The following is a 19,708-nucleotide window of genomic DNA, read 5'->3' on the forward strand; positions in this document are numbered from 1 at the left end:
AATATTCATTGGAAGGACTGATGCTGAAGCTCCCATACTTTGACCACTTGATGTGAACAGGAGACGCATTGGAAAAGACCCTGATGATGGGAAAGATTGAAGGTGAAAGGAGAAGACAATGGCAGAGGATGAGATGGTTGGATAGCACCACTGATGCAATGGACATGAACTTGGGCTAACTCCGGGAGATGGTGAAGGGACAGGGAGGCCTGGGATGCTGCAGTCCATGGGGTCACAAAGAGTCGGACACACTTAGTGACTGAACAACAAGATCACATGGCGAAGGCAGACGAATGTCCAGCAGCTTGCACCTCCTACTTGGGCATCCAACTGAACACAAAATCACTTCTCTACCCCCCAGACCAATTTCCCAACACAACGCACAGACCAGATCAGGTCGCAAGACTAGCTTCCCATCTGTACGCTCACATGTGGATCAAGGCCGAGACCTTGATCTTGGGTTCTGCCAGGGGCAGATTCTGTTCCTAACACGATACAAACCCTGTGTAAATCAAGCTGGCTCTGTGTTAATTACTATTTAATACGTGCCAGTCCCACATTTCAATTCACAGGATTAAAAAGAAACAGCTCAGGCAAAGGTTCAAAGGGGCACTGATCCTGTGTACTCTGAGCATCCTGTGTGATGTTCTGAGCCTGAGTCCCGTCACATCTTCTGCCCCAAGAATTAAAACCACAAAACCCATCAACAGTTCCCACCAGGAAGAATCTATGTTTTCTCAGGAAAGTAAAGTTCCTTGACTTAAAGCTGTCCAAGGGGGAGAAACATCCTTCTCTGGTGGCCCAGTGGTTAGGACTCTGTGCTGCCAATGCAGGGGCACAGGTTCCATCCCTGCGTGGAGAACTAAGATCCCACATGCTGCATGGCATGTCCAATAGATAAATAAAATACATTTTTTAAAAAGCCTTCCAAGGGGGAGACTGTCTCTCCCCAGAGCTCCTTTTCCAGTGATGGGGTCTGCGCTTGCTGGCACTTGCCTGCCAGCCCAGATCTGGGTGGTTATAAGGCTCAGAACGGGTGGCAGATGGGCAGGCAGCCCCCTGGCTAGCCTTCTCTTAAAACTCCTCTGGCAAATGGGGAAGCTTCCTTACCTACAGTTGTTAGTGATGTCAGTTTTCCTGCAAGTTTTGAAAGCACTGTCTTTCTTCTACATTTTTGCGCTCCCAACAATGCCGTGAGTTAAAAAGTTGGGATGTCCCCGGTGACAAATGATCAGCTCACAGCTGCAAAGCTCCTGAGGAACACAGCTGAACTCGGCCTACCAACCGAGTGAGGCTTTCCCTGAGACATAAACCCAGCTCCCAGTCACAGTCCGGCCACCCGCTTCAACCCTCAAGTCAGGAAACTTCTGCCCAAGAGGATAATAAATATCCATGTCACAATATCATCGTAAGGAATTAAAAAAACCATAGCATAAGGAAAACTGGCAGCACAGTGACAGCCTCGGATGTTTAATAACTATGAACGGTCTTTCCCCTTGGGGTCCTTTGCTTTCTCTACTGTTTCCACCAACCAAAGTTCAACCCCAAAACAGTGAAAAGGGGGTGACTGCTGAACCCAGTGAAAGAAAAAGGTTTGAGGAACGCCGTTCAAGCTGTGATGCGGGCCTGATGGCCCCCACAGAGGGCATCCCCAGGGGGCCCCACAGTGGCCTTACCTGGTGGTCGTCCGGAGGGTGTTTTCTTTCTGAGTGTGCTCTTTGCTCACCTTCTCTGTAAAGAGAGAGGATGAAACAGACATCTCTTAGGTTGTTCTGACTCAACCTGTGTGTTTAAGGCTGAAGCAGAAACACCATCCACACCTCTTTCTCTCTTGTGGTTTTCTTTTGGTTTCTCTTTCAAGCATTCAAACCCTTCCTGTCTTACTGGTAAAGATAGGCAACAGAATCATGTCAACAGCACCTACCAAAATAGTTTATTAAAAACCAATCAAAGGGAAAGAGGTACTAACAACGCACAAGCGTGTGTCAGATTTTCATCAGGCCTCAGTAAGTACATGTACATACCACCCCCCCCCCCACACACACAGAGATGTGCACAAAGATAGTTATTTCAATTATATTTTCCCCCCAACTGAAAAATGTCTGCTTTTCTCTGATTCAGCATGAAAACTGCAGTTGTTGCAACTGTTCCGCTTCTGACTTTGATGACAACCTTTAAGCATTCCGTATTGTCAGGCCCCTTTGTGAGGCAGGCTATAAAAACAGTCGTAAGACCTCTGGGTAGTGAGAGTCATTGAGCGCTTATTCTGATAAATGTCACAGGGGACAAAAAAATATCATTAGACGAGGGGAGGTAAACTCTCCCTTACTCCGTCTTGAGGTCTGTATCTACCAGCTGTCAGAAATTATTTAATTAGCTTTCAGGAGCACAAAAGTTGACCTCTGGTCTTCTCTAACCAGTTCAAATGTGAGGCTTCTGACTGTCACAGCTCTCAATGGCTTCTTTTAAGTCTCCAGAGGAAACCTGGCCACCTCTACAAGGGTTTCAGATTTCAACAGCAGGGCAAGTGAAAAACCCCTAATCTCATGGATTCGGGGAGAAAATGTAAACAAAGATTAATGCTATCTATCTTTCCCATGCTTTTAAACACTGGTCTGAGGCTGCTGCATGCATGTTTGCTTGGACGATTCCTTTCTGTCCGCTCAACAGTGGCAATGAGGGTGAATTTGGATTCACAGGCAGGGTTCTTTGAAAGAGCAGGAAATCGGGGCTAAATGACTTGCTTGAGGTCACCAGGGCATTCAGTGACAGCGCCAGGGTGAGAACTCTCAGACACAAGTTTTGAGCTGATAGTAAGACCGTGATAATGTACTGCTGGAGATAGAGACTTCTTGAAAAGAACCATACTGGCCTCACCTCTGCAAATTTGAACTGCCAAATCACTCACAAAATTACATTGTTTTTAGAGATGCATTCAGCCTGTTTTGCTTTTTTTTTTTTTTTTTTAAAGAAAAACATCTTGCATGTTTGGAGCATCTTTGGAACTTGCAAAGAACTATATGGCCTATTCAGTTTACTGACTTCACTATTTCCACCTCTCTGAGCTCTGCACAAACACAGTTCTTGTTTGAGAACCCAGAGCCATCATTTTCAGCACCAACCAGTAACTTCACAGCTATGGGTGGTGTCACAAGGCCAAGGAGAAAATGAGCTATCAGAATGGCATGCAGATCCTAGCTTCTTTCCTTTTTCTGGGGTTTTTCTTAGTGGAGAAAAGTTAGCATTTAAATAAATGTGGCATTTAAATAATGGGTGTTTTAAATCTGCAAGTCACAGCAAAACAGACTTTATGAAATATCAGCGACAAACGCTACTGATGCCTGAATTTCAGTATGTAGGCCAACGCTTGACCAAAGATAAAGTATCTGTATTTCTATATAAGTCTGCATCTTGTATGAATCTCCTTCATTCATCTCAATCACATTCAAACAGGAATAGCACATTAAATTTGATAACAACGAAGAGGATGCTGCTTGAAAGAGGTAATAAAGGGAACAACTTAGGTTCTAGGACCCTTACCTATTCTATTAAGACATTTAGCTGAGCTAGCAACTGACTTCTAGACTTTGAATTCTAAGTAGTCAAAGTAGAAAAGGTTGGTTTACAGAAAATGTTCTACTAGGTTATAGCTGGGGAAAGAGTCCTTACAGTTTTATCTTTTACTTTTCCCTTTCCTTGACTTTTTTTACAGGGGCAAGATATAGTAAAATCTCATTAATTTCAACCACACTACTTTGGAATTCATGGTAATTCAGCCACTGTTAGAGTAAATTGAAGTTAATCTTTTGCACATTAGGAAAAAAAAAAAAAAAGGCTGTTAATCAGATCAACTGCCTAAACAAAACTAGAGGTGAGATATTTCATCCATGTAACAGGGGTCTTTTGCATGGAACTAAATAGAGTTCTAATTTCAAATGATTCTTAACTATTTATTAAAGAAAGTTTGCCAGGAGTTTGACTTGGCAACATCTGATGGACTGTTCATTTGAGTGGCAGAATCCATGTTAAACTAACAAAATGGATTTCTGTCTAAAAAAGCCTATAATGCAGGTGTTTTTTTTACTTTGTTAGAGTGGCCTTCCCTCAAATCAGTCTCAACTATTGACATTTTGTTTTTTTCCTGCAAGAAAACATACCTGACAGTTGAAAAAGCAGCTCGGAAGCCATCTTCACGGAGATGTCCTGGCTGAATAGGTTTCTCTCTGGGGGCACTCTGCCTTCTGGCAGCTTCTGCAAGGGTTCCGTTTTCTCTCGCCCAATTAAAGTGCTGTAGCCAACGTTGCAGCTGGGTGAGATGGAGACCTGCGAGTCCTGGATGTCAACCTCCATAGGTTCCTCTTTAATCTTCACCATCTGAGTGTCCTTGTAGCTTTCCGCTGCAACAGGTGAGTGAAGAACAAAAATGCTAGAGTTTCTTAATTCTGAACCAAACCCAGTCTTTCATCACAGAGAGAACTACAAGGGAGCGGTTAAGAAGAAAGCACCGGAGCTTTTCAAACAAAGTTTGGAAACCTCCCAGTTTAACCTTATGACCGACCTAGCAATCCTTACTCCTGGGCATATGCCCTGAGACAACCGTAATTCAAAAAGACACATGTACCCCAGTGTTCACTGAAGCATTCTTTTCTTTTTTTTTTTTTTCCCATTTACTTTTATTAGTTGGAGGCTAATTACTTTACAATATTGTAGTGGTTTTTGCCATACATTGACATGAATCAGCCATGGATTTACATGTGTTCCCCATCCTGAATGCCCCTCCCACTTCCCTCCCCATCCCATCCCTCTGGGTCATCCCAGTGCACCAGCCCCGAGCACTTGTCTCATGCATCCAACCTGGACTGGCGATCTGTTTCACACTTGATAATATACATGTTTCGATGCTGTTCTCTCAGATCATCCCACCCTCGCCTTCTCCCATAGAGTCCAAAAGTCTGTTCTGTACATCTGTGTCTCTTTTTCTGTCTTGCATATAGGGTTATAGTTACCATCTTTTTAAATTCCATATATATGCATTAGTATACTGTATTGGTGTTTATCTTTCTGGCTTACTTCACTCTGTATAATGGGCTCCAGTTTTATCCATCTCATTAGAACTGATTCAAATGTATTCTTTTTAATGGCAGAGTAATATTCCATTGTGTATATGTACCACAGTGAAGCATTATTTTTAATAGCTAGGACATGGAAGCAACCTAGATGTCCGCCAGCAGATGAATGGATACAGAAGATGTATACACAATGGAATATTACTCAGCCATAAAAAGGGATGAAATTGGGTCATTTGTAGTGCTGTGGAGTGAACCTAGAACTCTGTCATACAGAGTGAAGCAAGTCAGAAAGAGAGAAGCAAGTTATCATATAATAATGTATATACATGGAATCTAGAAAAATGTTACTGATGAACCTCTCTGTAGGGAAGGAGTGGAGATGCAGGTGTAGAAAGCAGACATGAGGTCACAAGGTGGGGAAGAGGAGGGTGGGGTGAACTGGGAGGGCAGCACTGACACATACACACTATCAAGTGTGAAACAGGCAGCTAGCGGGAGGCTGCTGAGTAGCACAGGGAGCTCAGGTCAGTGCCCTGTGATGACTGAGGGGTGGGATAGGCGGGGCAGGAGCGAGGCTCATGAGCGAGGGGGTTCATGCATACATAGAGCTGATTCACTGTGTTGTACGGCAGAAATGAACAGAATATTGCAAAGCAATTATACTCCAATTTTTTTTAAAAAAAGAAAACTAGTTTAACTCATCTAACTTCTGGAAAAGGTAGGAAAGTGAAGCTCAGAGAGGTCATGTGACCTGCTCAAGGCCACACGAACGGCAGCAGAAGCAGGCTGAATGTCTCCAGATCTAGAACCAGGTTTCCTGACCACAGTCTCGTGATCACTTTCACACACTATTTCTTCTCTGCCGTGCTGCTTCTAGAACGTACAGAGAACACGGCAAATATCTGCCCTTGTTTTATATTTATAACACACTCAGCTTCAGTGAAGCAAGTAAGAGTGAGCGTATTCATACTATGATTTCCTCCCCCTCTTTCGAAAGCTCCGATCAATATATTTTTCTTTCTTTTCCAGAGCACCTAAATTAATAAAATAAATAGGGTTGATGCAACTGCGACATTTACACCTTGCTGGGAGCTAGTAATCCTCAAGACCACCTAGGAAGTTAATTGCAGCCCAAGGATTAACACTTAGAAAAACAGCAATCTTACAAGTTATAATAACAGTTCAACCTGCTGACTGCTCTAGCTTTAGGTGTGGCTATTGAACATTTGGTCTCTAGGTTGAAGCACACATTTACTTTGGAAGGCTAGAGTGTCTTTATGGACATGTGTTCCTTACAGTTAATGACAGAACACCGTGGAAACAAGGTGGGACAATTAGCCCAGCCGTTAATCTGGGTCACTTTAAAATAAGGCCACACTTTCAAATCAGTAAACATTTGTTAGCTATTACTGTATACTGTACACTCAAGCATTCTGGAAAACCTAAAAAAAACCCCAAAAGGGCTAGATAGATAGATGACAGACTGGATTACCGAGGCAGGCCCTGAATCCAATGACAAGTGTCCATATCACACACAGATGAGGATGGAAAAGGCCACGTGAGGACAGACCCTGTGCTGGAGACCGAATGCTGGTATTAACATGTGGAAGCCTCGTCACCAGTGTGACAGTGTTTGGAAGCAGGGCCTTTGGGAGGTGATCAGGTCATGAGGAGCTGTCCCCCATGCACTGGGTTCGTGCCCTTATGAAGAAAACCCTGGAGAGCTCCCTTGCCCCTTCTTCCATGTGAGGACACAGGGCAAGGGTGCCTGACAGTGAACCAGGAAGAAGGCGCTCACTTGACCACACTGGCACCTTCATCCTCGCCTCCCAGACGTCAGATCTGCAAGAAGTACACTGCTGTTGTTTACAAGCTACCCAGGCCATGATGTTCTGGTACAGAAGCCCAAACAGACTAAGACAAACAGAGAGACTAGAGTTTTGCAGTCACAAGCTAAGGACTGCCTGGAGCCAACAGAAATTTGGAAGGAGTGAGGAGTGAGGAAAGATCCTCCCCTAGAACCTTCAGATTTCAGACTGCTGGCCCCGATTTCTGTTGTTTTCAGCTACCAAGTTGGTGGTAATCTGTGATGGATGGATGGATAGATAGATACATACATACTGGGTTAGCCAAAAAGTTCATTTGTGTTTTTCCTTAAGGTCCTGAGGGAAAACTGGAATGAAAATTTTGGCCAGCCCAGTGGATGGATAAATAGACAGATAGACAGACAGACATAAGAGTAAGAGGCAATAGTAAGCAAGTGCAGATCTATGGGACAGTTAGGAGATATGACAGGGAAATCTCATTGCTCTAAGCGGGGTAGTCAGAGAAAGCTAGGCTCTCCTTGCCAAGTATGAGGCAGGTGAAAGTAAAGTATATGCAAGACTATTGATTTGCAATAAAGAAGATAGAGGAGTATTTTTAATGGAACGAAATTAATAAGATGCTACCCATAAGATTTCATGTAAGAAGTGTGCTAATTGTGCTTTTTTTCTTCCTGACGTATTACACATGCTTCTCAGAGAAAACGACCTGATTTTTGTCAGCAACTAAACTACAGGCTACAGTTATATTTAATTCAGATCCCTCTCCCCACATTCCTGCCAAGCTGTTTTTTTTTCTTTTCTTTTATCTTTGCATGTCTGTGACGCTCATAAAAACCAAGTCCATTGATTTGATTATCCTAAAAAGAAAAAAAAAAAAAGGAAAAGAAAAGAAGAATATAAAGCTTTCCAAGTTACATGCCTGGCTTCTATGCCTTTACTTCTGGCCCATCTGATTCTTTCTCTGGTCCTGACTGCACCCTCTGACCCCTTAAGGGATTTGGGGACTTGACAGCCATCCTGACCTTCCCTTAGATCACCCATAGGTGCAGTCACCACACACAGTGCCCTCTTTGTGTCCCCTCAAACTACTCAGGATTTGGAAAATAAACAGTGGGGTCAGTGTCACAGGTACATAATGATGTCTCTGAACCTTGCCAGTCATTCCAAGGCCCGAGGACAAACACAAAGGGATGCTAGAAAGGGATTCATTTCATTTTAAAAAAAAAAGAAAGAAAGAAAGAAAGAAACTTAACAAACAAAAAAAGAGCAAAGCTAGAAAGAAGCTCTATTATTTATCTCCCCTAAACCCCCTTTTCCCCAGCTTTGCCCCTGGATTAAAAATCACCTATTTCCACTCCTGGATTTAATGAAATCAGTTTTGTCCACCAGCTTTCAAATGTTTAATTTTTCATATTTTTAAACATTTTAATGCAACAAAGATAAAAAATAATATATTAGTTAAATCTGGATTTAATTTAGAATCAAAATATTTACCGAAATACAACACCGTGCTTCAAGGTATGGCTAACCACAGGAACTATCACATCTTCAAGTAACACTAAAATTACTTGAAACACTAAAGTAACTCTTGAAGTTTCTCTGCAGCTTGGGTGACATTTAGGCAGAATTCTTAGAAGAAAAATGCCCACTTTCTGCTGTGTGCTTAGTCGCTCCATTGTGTCCAACTCTTTGTGACCCCATGGACTGTAGCCTGCCAGGCTCCTCTGTCCCTCGGGATTCTCCAGGCAAGAATACTGGAGCGGGTTGCCATGCCTTCCTCTAGGGGATCTTCCCAATCCAGGGATTGACCCCAGGTCTCCAGCATTACAGGCAAATTCTTTACCGACTGAGCCACCAGGGAAGCCCAAGCTAATTTTGCTTCCCCCATTAGGTACCAGTTCCATGCCCTTTGTTTCATATCAAAAATACTTCAGTCATCCTAACAATTCATAGATGCTCTGAATAACAGATTGTTAAATTCAAGCATTTTAAAGATGATATTACTAACTGGTAATATTACTTGGCTAGTTCAGACAACCCAGTAGTTCAGATTGAAACAGACCTGAAATAACAATGAAATTAACATAGTATTCCTTCTCTCTCCATACTGGGCACAAAGCTTCCTTATGTTTAAACATGCGTACACTGAATAAAAGTCCACTGGATATTTTAGGGTAGAACATATCCTAAAAAACCAACTTTGGGGGGGAGCTGAATTATGACTTATACATTTCACAGATGTTTTTATTGAACTTAATGCAAAATAATAGGCCACATTTTAGTTACTTGAAACTGGTGGCATTTACTGCAGGATGAGGAAAAGGTGAGAGGGGAACCACGGTCATTTCAGTCACTCAAAGCTACTCAAAGACAGAGAAGGAAAACACCTTCAATCTCTTTCCTTTCTCATTGGTCACCTGAAGCAATCTGACTTTTGATGTTACTAACAAATCAGTTTTTTAAAAGCTACTTGGGATAATTTCAAGTATGATTTTTCCATGAAGTGCTTTCTTTTCTTTCTTATGACAACTCTTGACCTTTCAAAACTGCCCAAAACACTGATGGCTGCTAAAAAACCTTTAGCATTTGTAACCTACCTGACAGACTCCAGACTCACTGAGAAGTTTTCACACTGACAGCTCAATGGGCAAGTGAAACATAATGCAATAAATATTTTTATAGTCCTTACACTTCCATGCATTAGCATCCTTGCCAAGTGTTTCCTTACCTTTTTTAAAAAAGCAGGGTTTCTGAACCTATGGACATCTGAAGCCAGATACTTCCCTGCTATGGGAGGCTGCAGGATGTTTAGCAACTTCTCTGGTCTCTAACCACTAGACACCAGAAGCACCAGTCCCCTAATTGTGACGACCACAAATAACTCCAGACATCTATCTCCAAAGTCCTCTGGGGAGCAAAATCACCCCAATGGAAGAATATGGCTGTAAAGTTTTGCCATACTCTTTGTTTTTGCCCCTTCTCCTCTGACCCCATTTAATTAGCATCCAAGGCAAAGAAGAAAGAACGCTCCTTCTAAGTTCCAGCTTGGTTCAACAGTATCTCAGCCCAGCTGGCCCAGGATGCAGGAGGCAGGCTGACTTGGGAACAAAGTTTCTGCTACATTTCTTTCTTGGTCCGCAGCTCGCTCTCTTTTGTGTGGAGCATCCTGATAGAGGGCTTCCCAGGTGGCTCGCTGGTAAGGAATCCGCCTGCCAAGCAGGAGATGCGGGTTTGATCCCTGGCTTGGGAAGATGCCCTGGAGGAGGGCCTGGCAACCCACTCCAGTGCTCCTGCCTGGGAAACCCATGGACAGAGGAGCCTGGCGGGCTACAGTCCATGGAGTCGCAAAGAGTCGGACACGGCTGAGAGACTAACAGCAGCAGCATTCTAACACAACAACCGTTGAATTCATCACTTCACGCACTCTAAGCTTTGACATCCCCACCCAGGGACATGTCTACACATCCAGGATTCTACTCTTTCCCGACATCTGCCCCCTTCACACACATTTTCGATTCCTCTGGAATCTCTTCCTAAAATGATAAGACAAATATTAATTTGACTTCAGTGGTCTCTACTGATATTTCAACAGAGAACTCAGCATATGGGAAGAGATGGGAGAGTGTCAAAAGTAGGTGATGCCTGAGAGATGGATTGCGGGTGACTCTTTACTGCAATGCTTATTTGTATTTTGTAATTTTCTATGATGAATATAAGTATCTTGTCATGTCGTGTAGTTTTTTATTTTTTTTAATTGAAAACAATTACATGCACCGGTACAAAGCTGCTACTTCCTCTTTAGAGGTACACAGAACAGTGTGCACGCCTGGAAGCATCAGAAGAGTTGTTTGTGACTCCAACAAACCGCATTCAAACCCTGCTTGGCAACAGAGGAGAAAAAAGCAATGGGAATGCTGTAACACTGTTTTCTTTCCCACCTTCATAAACACAAGTATATATTAGCTATCAAACTGGGTTATTTCATTCATCAGTCACTCAGTCATTCTATAATCTTTTTTTTTAAACATCTGCCATGTACTCAGAACCATAATGGCTGATTCATGGTATTCAGAGGTAAATAAGATGAGGTTCTTGCCCTCAAGCAGTTTAAATCCAAATGGACGGATGATCAGACAAGTATCAACAGCCCTCTCATACAAGAAGTAAAATTCAAATGTAGGGTGGGAAGAGGAGTCGTGGAAGATCAGAAACCAAAGCACAGAAGTGGAATTGTACTCGACCAGGAGCATCCAGGGAATATCACACTGTCTGTCTGTCTGGAGCATCAAAGCTGGAAGGTGCAACTGGCTCCCTGACTGAGCAGGACTTGGAGGGTGTCAATGTAAGACCAACTCTATCTCTGTCTGCCAGTCTTTAAACCTGCCTGGCAGGAAAATGTTCTTCTCTTGTTCCTGGGTGAAAACTCAGGCAGGCTTAAAACCTGGTAATGCTTAGATAATGCAAGGCCTAACAACCCTTTAAATAGCAAAAAAAAAAAAAAAATGTTCTTGTTTCAGGATACAGCAGGCTCAACCCCATGTGTTAATCCACAGCTCAGCCCTTTCATGAAGGCGATCCCTGCTCCTCCCTGGAAGGGTCCCCAGGATGTCCGAGATGGGGGAAGTGGTGGGGTCGGCTCCCACTCCCTGTCGTGTTGCCTTCTCCTGATCACACTAGCTGTTCTTCCAGACCCCAGAATCAGAGAAGCGGGGAGGTGGTTGGGAGGAGAGAAGAGAGGAGGAAAGCTCGCTGACCTGTTCTAGAATGGTTTCACCCTCTTTAGGTCGGCATACATCTTTCCCATGGGATTTGCCCTTGGGGTCTTCTGAGACCTCTGACTTGGTGGTGATTATCCCCAGCATTTGCCTTTACCTGGCTGAATGCCCTTCTAGCCTGGGCTCACTGATTTCCCCCACTGCCCCTGGGGACACCCCTGCAGGCCTCTAATCTCACGAGTGGGCAAGGGTACCCATCAAGTCTCTAGGCAGCTCCTAGACAGCATTTTTGATAACATCCCTGTTGACCCTTCTGTGGGAATCTGGTCCATGCTGGGGCCATGGGAAACACCTGCCTCTTCATTTGATCAAAGAGAGTGAGTTCAGGCCCCATGCAGAGCCACACCAAGGCAGTTTGCCATCTCTCACCCTGTCAGGAGCCAGGCCACGAGGCTCCCCACTGAGGAAAACATGTGACTGACTCTGCAGATGACGTCCCTCTCAGATTGGAGCTGAGAGGCTGGAACCCCTCCTCCTGTCCACATTACCCTACAGTGGGGGAATCACAGCCCCGTTCTCCACAAAATCCCCTCGCCCCAACCTTCAATGACCTCTCACTTTTATACTCTCTCCATTTGGCTAAGAAGGACAAGGCGTGTGTGTGTGTGTGTGTGTGTAAAATACATGTAACATAAATGGATCGTTGTAACTATTTTCAAGCACACCATTCAGTGGCAGTAAGTACCTTCACACTGCTGTGCCATCACCATCACCCAGCTCCAGAATTTTTTCATCTCCCCCGGGAAACTTTACCCATAAAACACTAATTCTCCATCTTTCCCTCCCCTCAGCCTCTGGCAACCATCATTCTACTTTCTGACTCGAGGTCAGGAGTTTTCACATTTTTAAAAAATTCTTCATGCGCTAACCTTGTTGCTGAAGCCAGACCTTCTATCTTAACATCCTGTTTAGCAAAGAGCATCAGGTTATATTCCAGAGAAATCACACTGGAGGGGGCAGGTCAGAGCAGAACATGCAATCTTAAAGGCTGAACCTCGAAGCCTGTCCTAAATGGGGATCCTGTGAGGAGCCAGCCTTTAGCGGGGGTTTGCTTGGAGAAGCAGCATGATCAGATTACATTTCGAAGGGCAATCAGGCAGGGATGCTTCTACAGGAGGAAGGGACTGGCAGAAATGGAAATGGGGAGTGGGTGGGGACTTTCTGTATTAACAGCAATCCAAGCAAGGAGATGATGAGAGCCTGAACTGCTGTTCATAAGGGGAGAAAAGACTCCCAAGATATTCCAGAGGCTGAATGCTGAGGCACTGCTGGTGGAGTCTGAATCAAGAATGAAGACACCAGTGTGACAGTAATTGTGAAGAAACCTGGTGTATGGTCTGGATAAGCAGGAGGTGAAATTTTTAAAAGGAACAATTCTATGACTCTTAAGCCTCTGAAATTTGGAAAATGCTATGAATAAGAATGGGCTTCCCTTATGGTGCAGCTTGTAAAGAATCCGCCTGCAATGCGGGAGACCTGGATTCGATCCCTGGGTTGGGAAAAATCTCCTGGAGAAGGAAAAGGCTACCCACTCCAGTATTCTGGACTGGAGAATTCCATGGACTCTATAGTCCATGGGGTCACAAAGAGTTGGACACGACTGAGCAAATTTCACCACATTCTTCTTCACACATAAACAAGAATAAGGAAAGTTGGGTTGGGGAGAAATATGAAGGGAGATTTTCAGCTCTATGTTGGCTAAGTATCTGTGATTCCCACAAGAAGAGGAGGTCGTGATGGCTTAGAGGCAGTAAGAGAATAGACAGACGGGAAGTCATCTGAATCCAAGGGGCTAGTGTGAGATCAGAAAGGGAGGGTAGGTAGAGAGTCGAGGATGGGGAAGAACTGTTCCTGTCCACTCCTACAGAGGAGGAGGAAGAAAAGAAGGGGGAGAAGAGGTGGAGAGGGCGGGGTCCAGCACAATGGCCATGCGCACAGAAGGTCAGTGGGGGAAGGTGGTGATGGGGGTAGTGCAGAGGCGCTGCCCACTCCTGCCTTTGGGCATCCACACCCTTACAAGGATTCCTTTCCCTAGTGTCTGCCCCATATAAACCCTCAGTTCCACTCTCCCTGCAGTACTGAAATCCGCCACCTGCCCAAACACACCCCACCATTCCTCACCTTGTGCTCAGCTGCTTGGTTGTGTCCAACTGATTCTTTGTGACCCCATGGATGGTAGCCCGCCAGGCTCCTCTGTCCATGGAATTCTCCAAGAATACTGGAGTGGGTTGCCACTTCCTACTCTAGAGAATCTTCCCAACCCAGAGATCGAAACCCCCGTCTCTTGCATCTCCTGCACTGGCAGGTGGGTTCTTTACCACTAGTGCTGCCTGGGGTCCCTCACCTTATTCCCTTCTCTCGATAATAACCTAGGCAGGTTTCAAAATGACTTAGACATCCCTCTATGAGGCTTTCCTTTATCTCCATCAGATGGCACCCTTCCCTCCTCTCTCCTACCTCTAGACGGTTCAGACCTTGCTAACGTTTTATTATTTACAGATTTGTTTCCCCTGTGGACTGAATGCTTGGCAAGGGCTTGGTTCTGATTCCCCTTTCATTCCCAGGACTTTGAAGATATTGGATTAATATCTGTTTGTCACATGCATCACTTAAGGCAGAGCACACAGTAGGTGTGCAATGCTTCTCCCTTCCCTGACTCCTCGGTCTGCTGTGGACACTCACACATGCCATGAACTTGAAATACAGAAGGGCCCAGCACTGGCAGTGGCACCGAAATAAACAGCACTAATTGGCCGTGCTGTCTTTGGACTGCCATCGTGATCCTGAGCGAGTGTTTTTGAATAACCAGACGCTTAAAAGAGTCTCTAGAAGCAACACCAATGACTCCACATGGAAACATTCCACTTTCTAGAGTGATACCCCTGTCAATCAGATGAATTGAAAATCTTTTGTCTTCAACTTGCCATTCTCAGAAAGTTCTGGGCTGGGCACAAAAATGCAGTCCAGGTATGTATGAACTGATTCCTGGAGGTGTCAGCTTTATTGCTTAAAACTTTAGAAGCGTGGGTGACAGCTCTCACTGCATTCAAGTGATGCACTTTAGGTAGAGCCGAATCACATTCAAATCCAGCCCCAAGTGGCCCTGAAACCAACAGTACGAAGTGGAGAAGGGGAGGGGAGGGGGCGGATGGGAAGACTCCCCCCACCCTCTTCCCTTCACTCCTCAGATTCAAAAACCTGGGATCCAAGTAACACTGGCCAAATCATCTCTCCGTGGTACAAAGATAAACAACAAAATCAGATATTCTATCTACTCCTTAACCCATAATCCAGTTAGGATGCTGGGAAGTGATGATATTCAGTTCAAGTGAAAAGCACACAGAGGCACCGTCTCTCCTGTTTCTAATCCATGCAGTAAGAACAGAACTTGTCCACCCTACACATCCATCAACAGATGAATGGATAGAGGAGATGCAGCATGTACATATGGGCTTTCTAAGTGGCTCGGTGGTAAAGAGTCTACATGCCAGTGCAGGAGATGCAGGTTTGATCCCTGGGTCGGGAAGATCCCCTGGAGAAGGAAAGGGCAACCCATTCCAGTATTCTTGCCTGGGAAATTCCATGGGCAGAAGAGCCTGGTGGGCTACAATCCATGAGGTTGCAAAAGAGTCAGAAAAATATAAATATAATATATTTATATTATAGTATAAATATAAACTAGAGAAGGCAATGGCACCCCACTCCAGAGCCTGGTAGGCTGCAGTCCATGGGGTCGCGAAGAGTGGGACATGATTGAGCGAGTTCACTTTCACTTTTCACTTTTATGCACTGGAGAAGGAAATGGCAACCCACTCCAGTGTTCTTGCCTGGAGAATCCCAGGGATGGGGTCACACGGAGTCGGACACGACTGAAGTGACTTAGCAGCATAAATATAAATGTTTAAATACACACACACACACACACACACACACACACATATATATGTTAAAGTTGCTTAGTCATGTCTGACTCTTTGAGGCCCCATGGACTATACAGTCCATGGAATTCTCCAGGCCAGAATAGTTGAGTGGGTAGCCATTCCCTTCTCTAAGGGATCTTCCCAACCCAGGGATCCAACCCAGGTCTCCCACACTGCAGGCAGATTCTTCACCAGCTGAGCCACAAGGGAAGCCCACATATATATACACACACACAGACACACACAAACATACATACATACATACAGACATACATGGTGGAATATGACTCAGGCATTAAAGAGAATGAAATAATGCCATTTGCAGCAACATGGATAGACCTAGAGATTATCATACTAAGTGAAGTAAGTCAGACAGAGAAGTCCAAATATCCTCTGATATCACTTGTATGTGGAGTCTAAAATGTGACACATATGAACCTACGGAACAGAACCATGGACACAGAGAACAGACTGGAGGCTGTCAAGGGGGAGGGATGAGGGGGAGGCTGGGGTTCGCAGATGTAAGCTTTCATATATAGAAAGGATACACAACAAGGTCCTACCGTATAGCACAGAGAACTATATTCAACATGCAATGATAAACCATGATGGAAAAGAATATAAAAAAAGAATGCATATATATACATGTATAACTGAATCACTTTGGTGTTCAGCAGAAATTAACACAGTACTGTAAACCAACTATACATCAATTAAAAAAATAAGAAACTTCATGTGTCTCCACAGTGGTCCTCAGTTGGGTAAAAGCTCCCTAGTCCTGCTCTGAGGAACAAAACTCAAGCCCGGGGCTTACCCATGGCAGCTTCCACATCCCAGGAGAGGAAATTCAGGCTCCTACTGTCCCTACTGGATGTACCAATCATCTCTTCCCAAGGAAAAAGAGAAGAAATGCTCTCCACGAAGGGAAACAGTGGTGCAGCATTTTTTCTCTAGTTCTCCTAATACACAAGAACCTTCGAGAACAGCATTCCACTGCCTCTTCCTGGAACAGCAGAATAGGAGACTTCTTCTCTGGAATGGATAACATGCACGGTCTCTGGACTTGAGGGTAACAGGCACAGCTGAGGGCAGGGCAGACAAATGGTGTAAGGTAGGGAATTGAATTTCCCCCCCTCAATTAAAAAAAGGAAAAAAATAGCATTTTTCAATAGAAGAGCCTTACAATGACCTCCGGTGCGCACACACTCACTCACACACACACACCTCCCACCCAGAACTGCACAGGAGTACCTCAGCAAATCACGAGAGCAAGCCAGTATCCATGAAGAAGAAACACAAAGCTGGGCACACCTTTAAATAATTCATCAGACAATTAACTGACTAATTAAATGAGACTGGGACTTCCCTGCCAGTCCAGTGACTTTGCCTTCCAATGCAGGGGGTTCGGGTTCAATCCCTGGTCAGGGAGCTAAGATCTCATGTGCTGTACAGCCAAAAAAAAACCAAAACATAAAACAGAAACAATGGTGCAACAGTTAATAAAGAGTTTAAAAATGGTCCATGTCCAAAAAAAAATTAGACCATCTTTTCCAGGTGAAAAAGACGCACAAGAATCTAAACACTAGGAGAATCATGTTTAAAGTTATGGGGTTAGGTTTTCGGTATGCCCTCTTCCTTCTCTCTCTCTCTCTCACATGCCCGCCCCCCCTCCACATGTTTTATTCCTATAAAAACTTCAAATATTTGATCAGAATTGGCCCTTTGAATTGGACCACCAAAACCACAAGTGAAGTTGCATTTCCCCTCTCTATCATGTACTACTTAGCAACTTAGGAAGGAGAATGAATGAATGTCCGAAGAGTGAGCTATGGACACTAGAATTCACAGTTAGGTGGACAGGGCTAAGTAGGAGGTCAACTCAGAAAGACACCATAAGGAGCACCCAGTGTTTCATTTTATTAGTTGTTCTGAATCTGCAAGGAAAAACATGCCCTAAAAAAGAACAGAACCCAAACTTTAAAGATCATAAAGAGTGAAATGAGACCTGGAAGTTCCCTTTCAGGGATCCAAGAAACATATCCTTTTTCATCAGAGCAAAGTACACTTGAACTTTATTCTTCCAAGCATTCTTCAATTAGTTTTTGCCTCCCTGACATCAGTAAGTAATGCAAGAGGTTCTTGCCCGAGATAACTCAGCTGGGCATTTGCCCATGTTTCCAGCCACAAAACCAGGCTCAGAGCAGCAGCACAAATTCTGAACTCGCTTCAGAGCCTGACACTGCTCAGGGTTAAACTATGTAGGGGGCTCCCTGACACAGAGGAAGGTCCCTCAGACCGGCCACGTGGTGGATGATCACAAGTCAGAATACGAGCATCACACACAAGTGCTGCATTCGATTTCACTTCTATCCAGAGGATAAGAATTAAACTCTGAGTCACCGAGGGCTCCGGGAGATGAGCTTCTCTGGCCAGCAGAGGCTGTAGAGGGGGCCAGTCATTATCGGTTGAACTCTGAGTGTCCCGGTGTTAATGTAAAACCTCTCCCAATCATCTTGTTTTCATTTGATGATTTCACGAGAAATTAGCTAAAGAGGTGCATTTAAACTGTATGTCTGCCATTTGGTACCATTCCAAATGATCTCATTTTTAAAAAATTAACCTATTTTTCATCTAATGTCCAGAATATACTTTTCTTGTCTCACATTTAAAAAAAAATAGAAAAAAGGGTCAATTCAAGTATCTGATCTAAACCTAAAGCGGTTTAACATCATTATTCTTTGCCACTTAATAAATCTAAGTCCTGTCCACCTCATCTGTTGTGATTAATAGGCCTCTGTATACCCTTCTATGAACCTGAATGCAGGAAGGATGGGGTTGTAGGGGGGACGCACAAGTAGATTTTAAACAGAACTCCTGAAAGATTCAGAAGTCCTGCTGACATATATAAAAAAAAAGACCTAAAAGCAAGGTCCATCTCTGCCTGGTGATGGGTTGGCCATTGCCTGACCCTCAATGAGGAAGACAAAGCAGAGTGAGCCCTTAATGCCCAACGAGAGGAAGGAGCACACCAAGGGTTTTATTTCAATCACTTAAGAGTTTTACCAAACTTTTAAATATTTTCCACTAACAGATGGTAAAAGGGCTTTAGTATATGCAGACAAGTTTAAAATGCTTTTCTTAGGTGGTGCTAAATATTACTGAATCGTGTCCCAAGGATATCTCTGTTGAGAAGCCCTGACGGCTTCTCTTCCATCGGTCACTATTTCCAGAAGGCAGGGAAGGGCTGGGTGAGATGATGCAGAAAGCAGAACACAGCATGACAACATAATAACTGGAACCCAGCGTGAGCACGAGCAGGGGGATGAGATGGGAAGAGAAAACAGGGTCACACAGGAAAGGACACTGTCTTGTCCACCTTGGTAGCCCTAGTGACCAAAAGGGGCTTGGGAATTAGTAGCTCAGTTCAGTTCAGTCTCTCAGTCATGTATGACTCTTTGCGATCCCATGAACCGCAGCATGCCAGGCCTCCCTGTCCATCACCAACTCCCAGAGTTTACCCAAACCCATGTCCATTGAGTCGGTGATGCCATCCAACCATCTCATCCTCTGTCGTCCCCTTCTCCTCCTGCCCCCAATCTTTCCCAGCATCAGGGTCTTTTCCAATGAGTCAACTCTTCACATCAGGTGGCCAAAGTACTGGAGTTTCAGCTTCAGCATCAGTCCTTCCAATGAACACCCAGGACTGATCTCCTTTGCAGTCCAAGGGACTGGTTGGATCTCCTTGCAGTCCAAGGGACTCTCAAGAGTCTTCTCCAACACCGCAATTCAAAAGCATTAATTCTTTGGCTCAATTAAATCAGTAATTAAATTGGAAATTAGTAAGGGCTCAATAAATAGTGCTGAGTGAATGAATAAGGGAAAGAAAACAAAGAACACTGTAAGAAGAGATAGAAAGCTGTGATGAGAAGTAGAGAAGAGCTAAAGTATAGGATTCGTTGAATCCTCCAAGAAAACTTGACGAACTTTTGCCAAAAATCAAAGCCTTCACAGCTGAGGACAGGTGAGCCTCTGCGTCCCTCTGGGCTCTAATTCCCCATACTTCTAGGAGACGCTGGTGCATGGATAGTCTCCCAATGCATTCTGGCTGGTTTTCAACA

The 19,708-nt window shown here is 44.3% G+C and overlaps 1 protein-coding gene across 8 annotated transcripts in view; it reads right to left on the reverse strand.

The window, feature by feature from the left end:
* The window catches only part of ZNF827 (zinc finger protein 827), a 186,736-nt gene that overhangs the window by 82,774 nt on the left and 84,254 nt on the right, over window positions 1-19,708 (reverse strand). For all 8 annotated transcript variants that reach the window (XM_043902546.1, XM_043902547.1, XM_043902549.1 and 5 more), the window contains exons 6-7: window positions 4,158-4,397; window positions 1,677-1,731 (exon numbers count right to left, since the gene is read on the reverse strand). In XM_043902546.1, coding sequence (XP_043758481.1) covers window positions 1,677-1,731; window positions 4,158-4,397 — 295 coding nt within the window. The remainder of the gene's footprint in view (window positions 1-1,676; window positions 1,732-4,157; window positions 4,398-19,708) is intronic.

Source organism: Cervus elaphus, chromosome 5 (genome assembly GCF_910594005.1).
Source record: "Cervus elaphus chromosome 5, mCerEla1.1, whole genome shotgun sequence".
NCBI classification, from domain to species: Eukaryota; Metazoa; Chordata; class Mammalia; order Artiodactyla; family Cervidae; genus Cervus; species Cervus elaphus.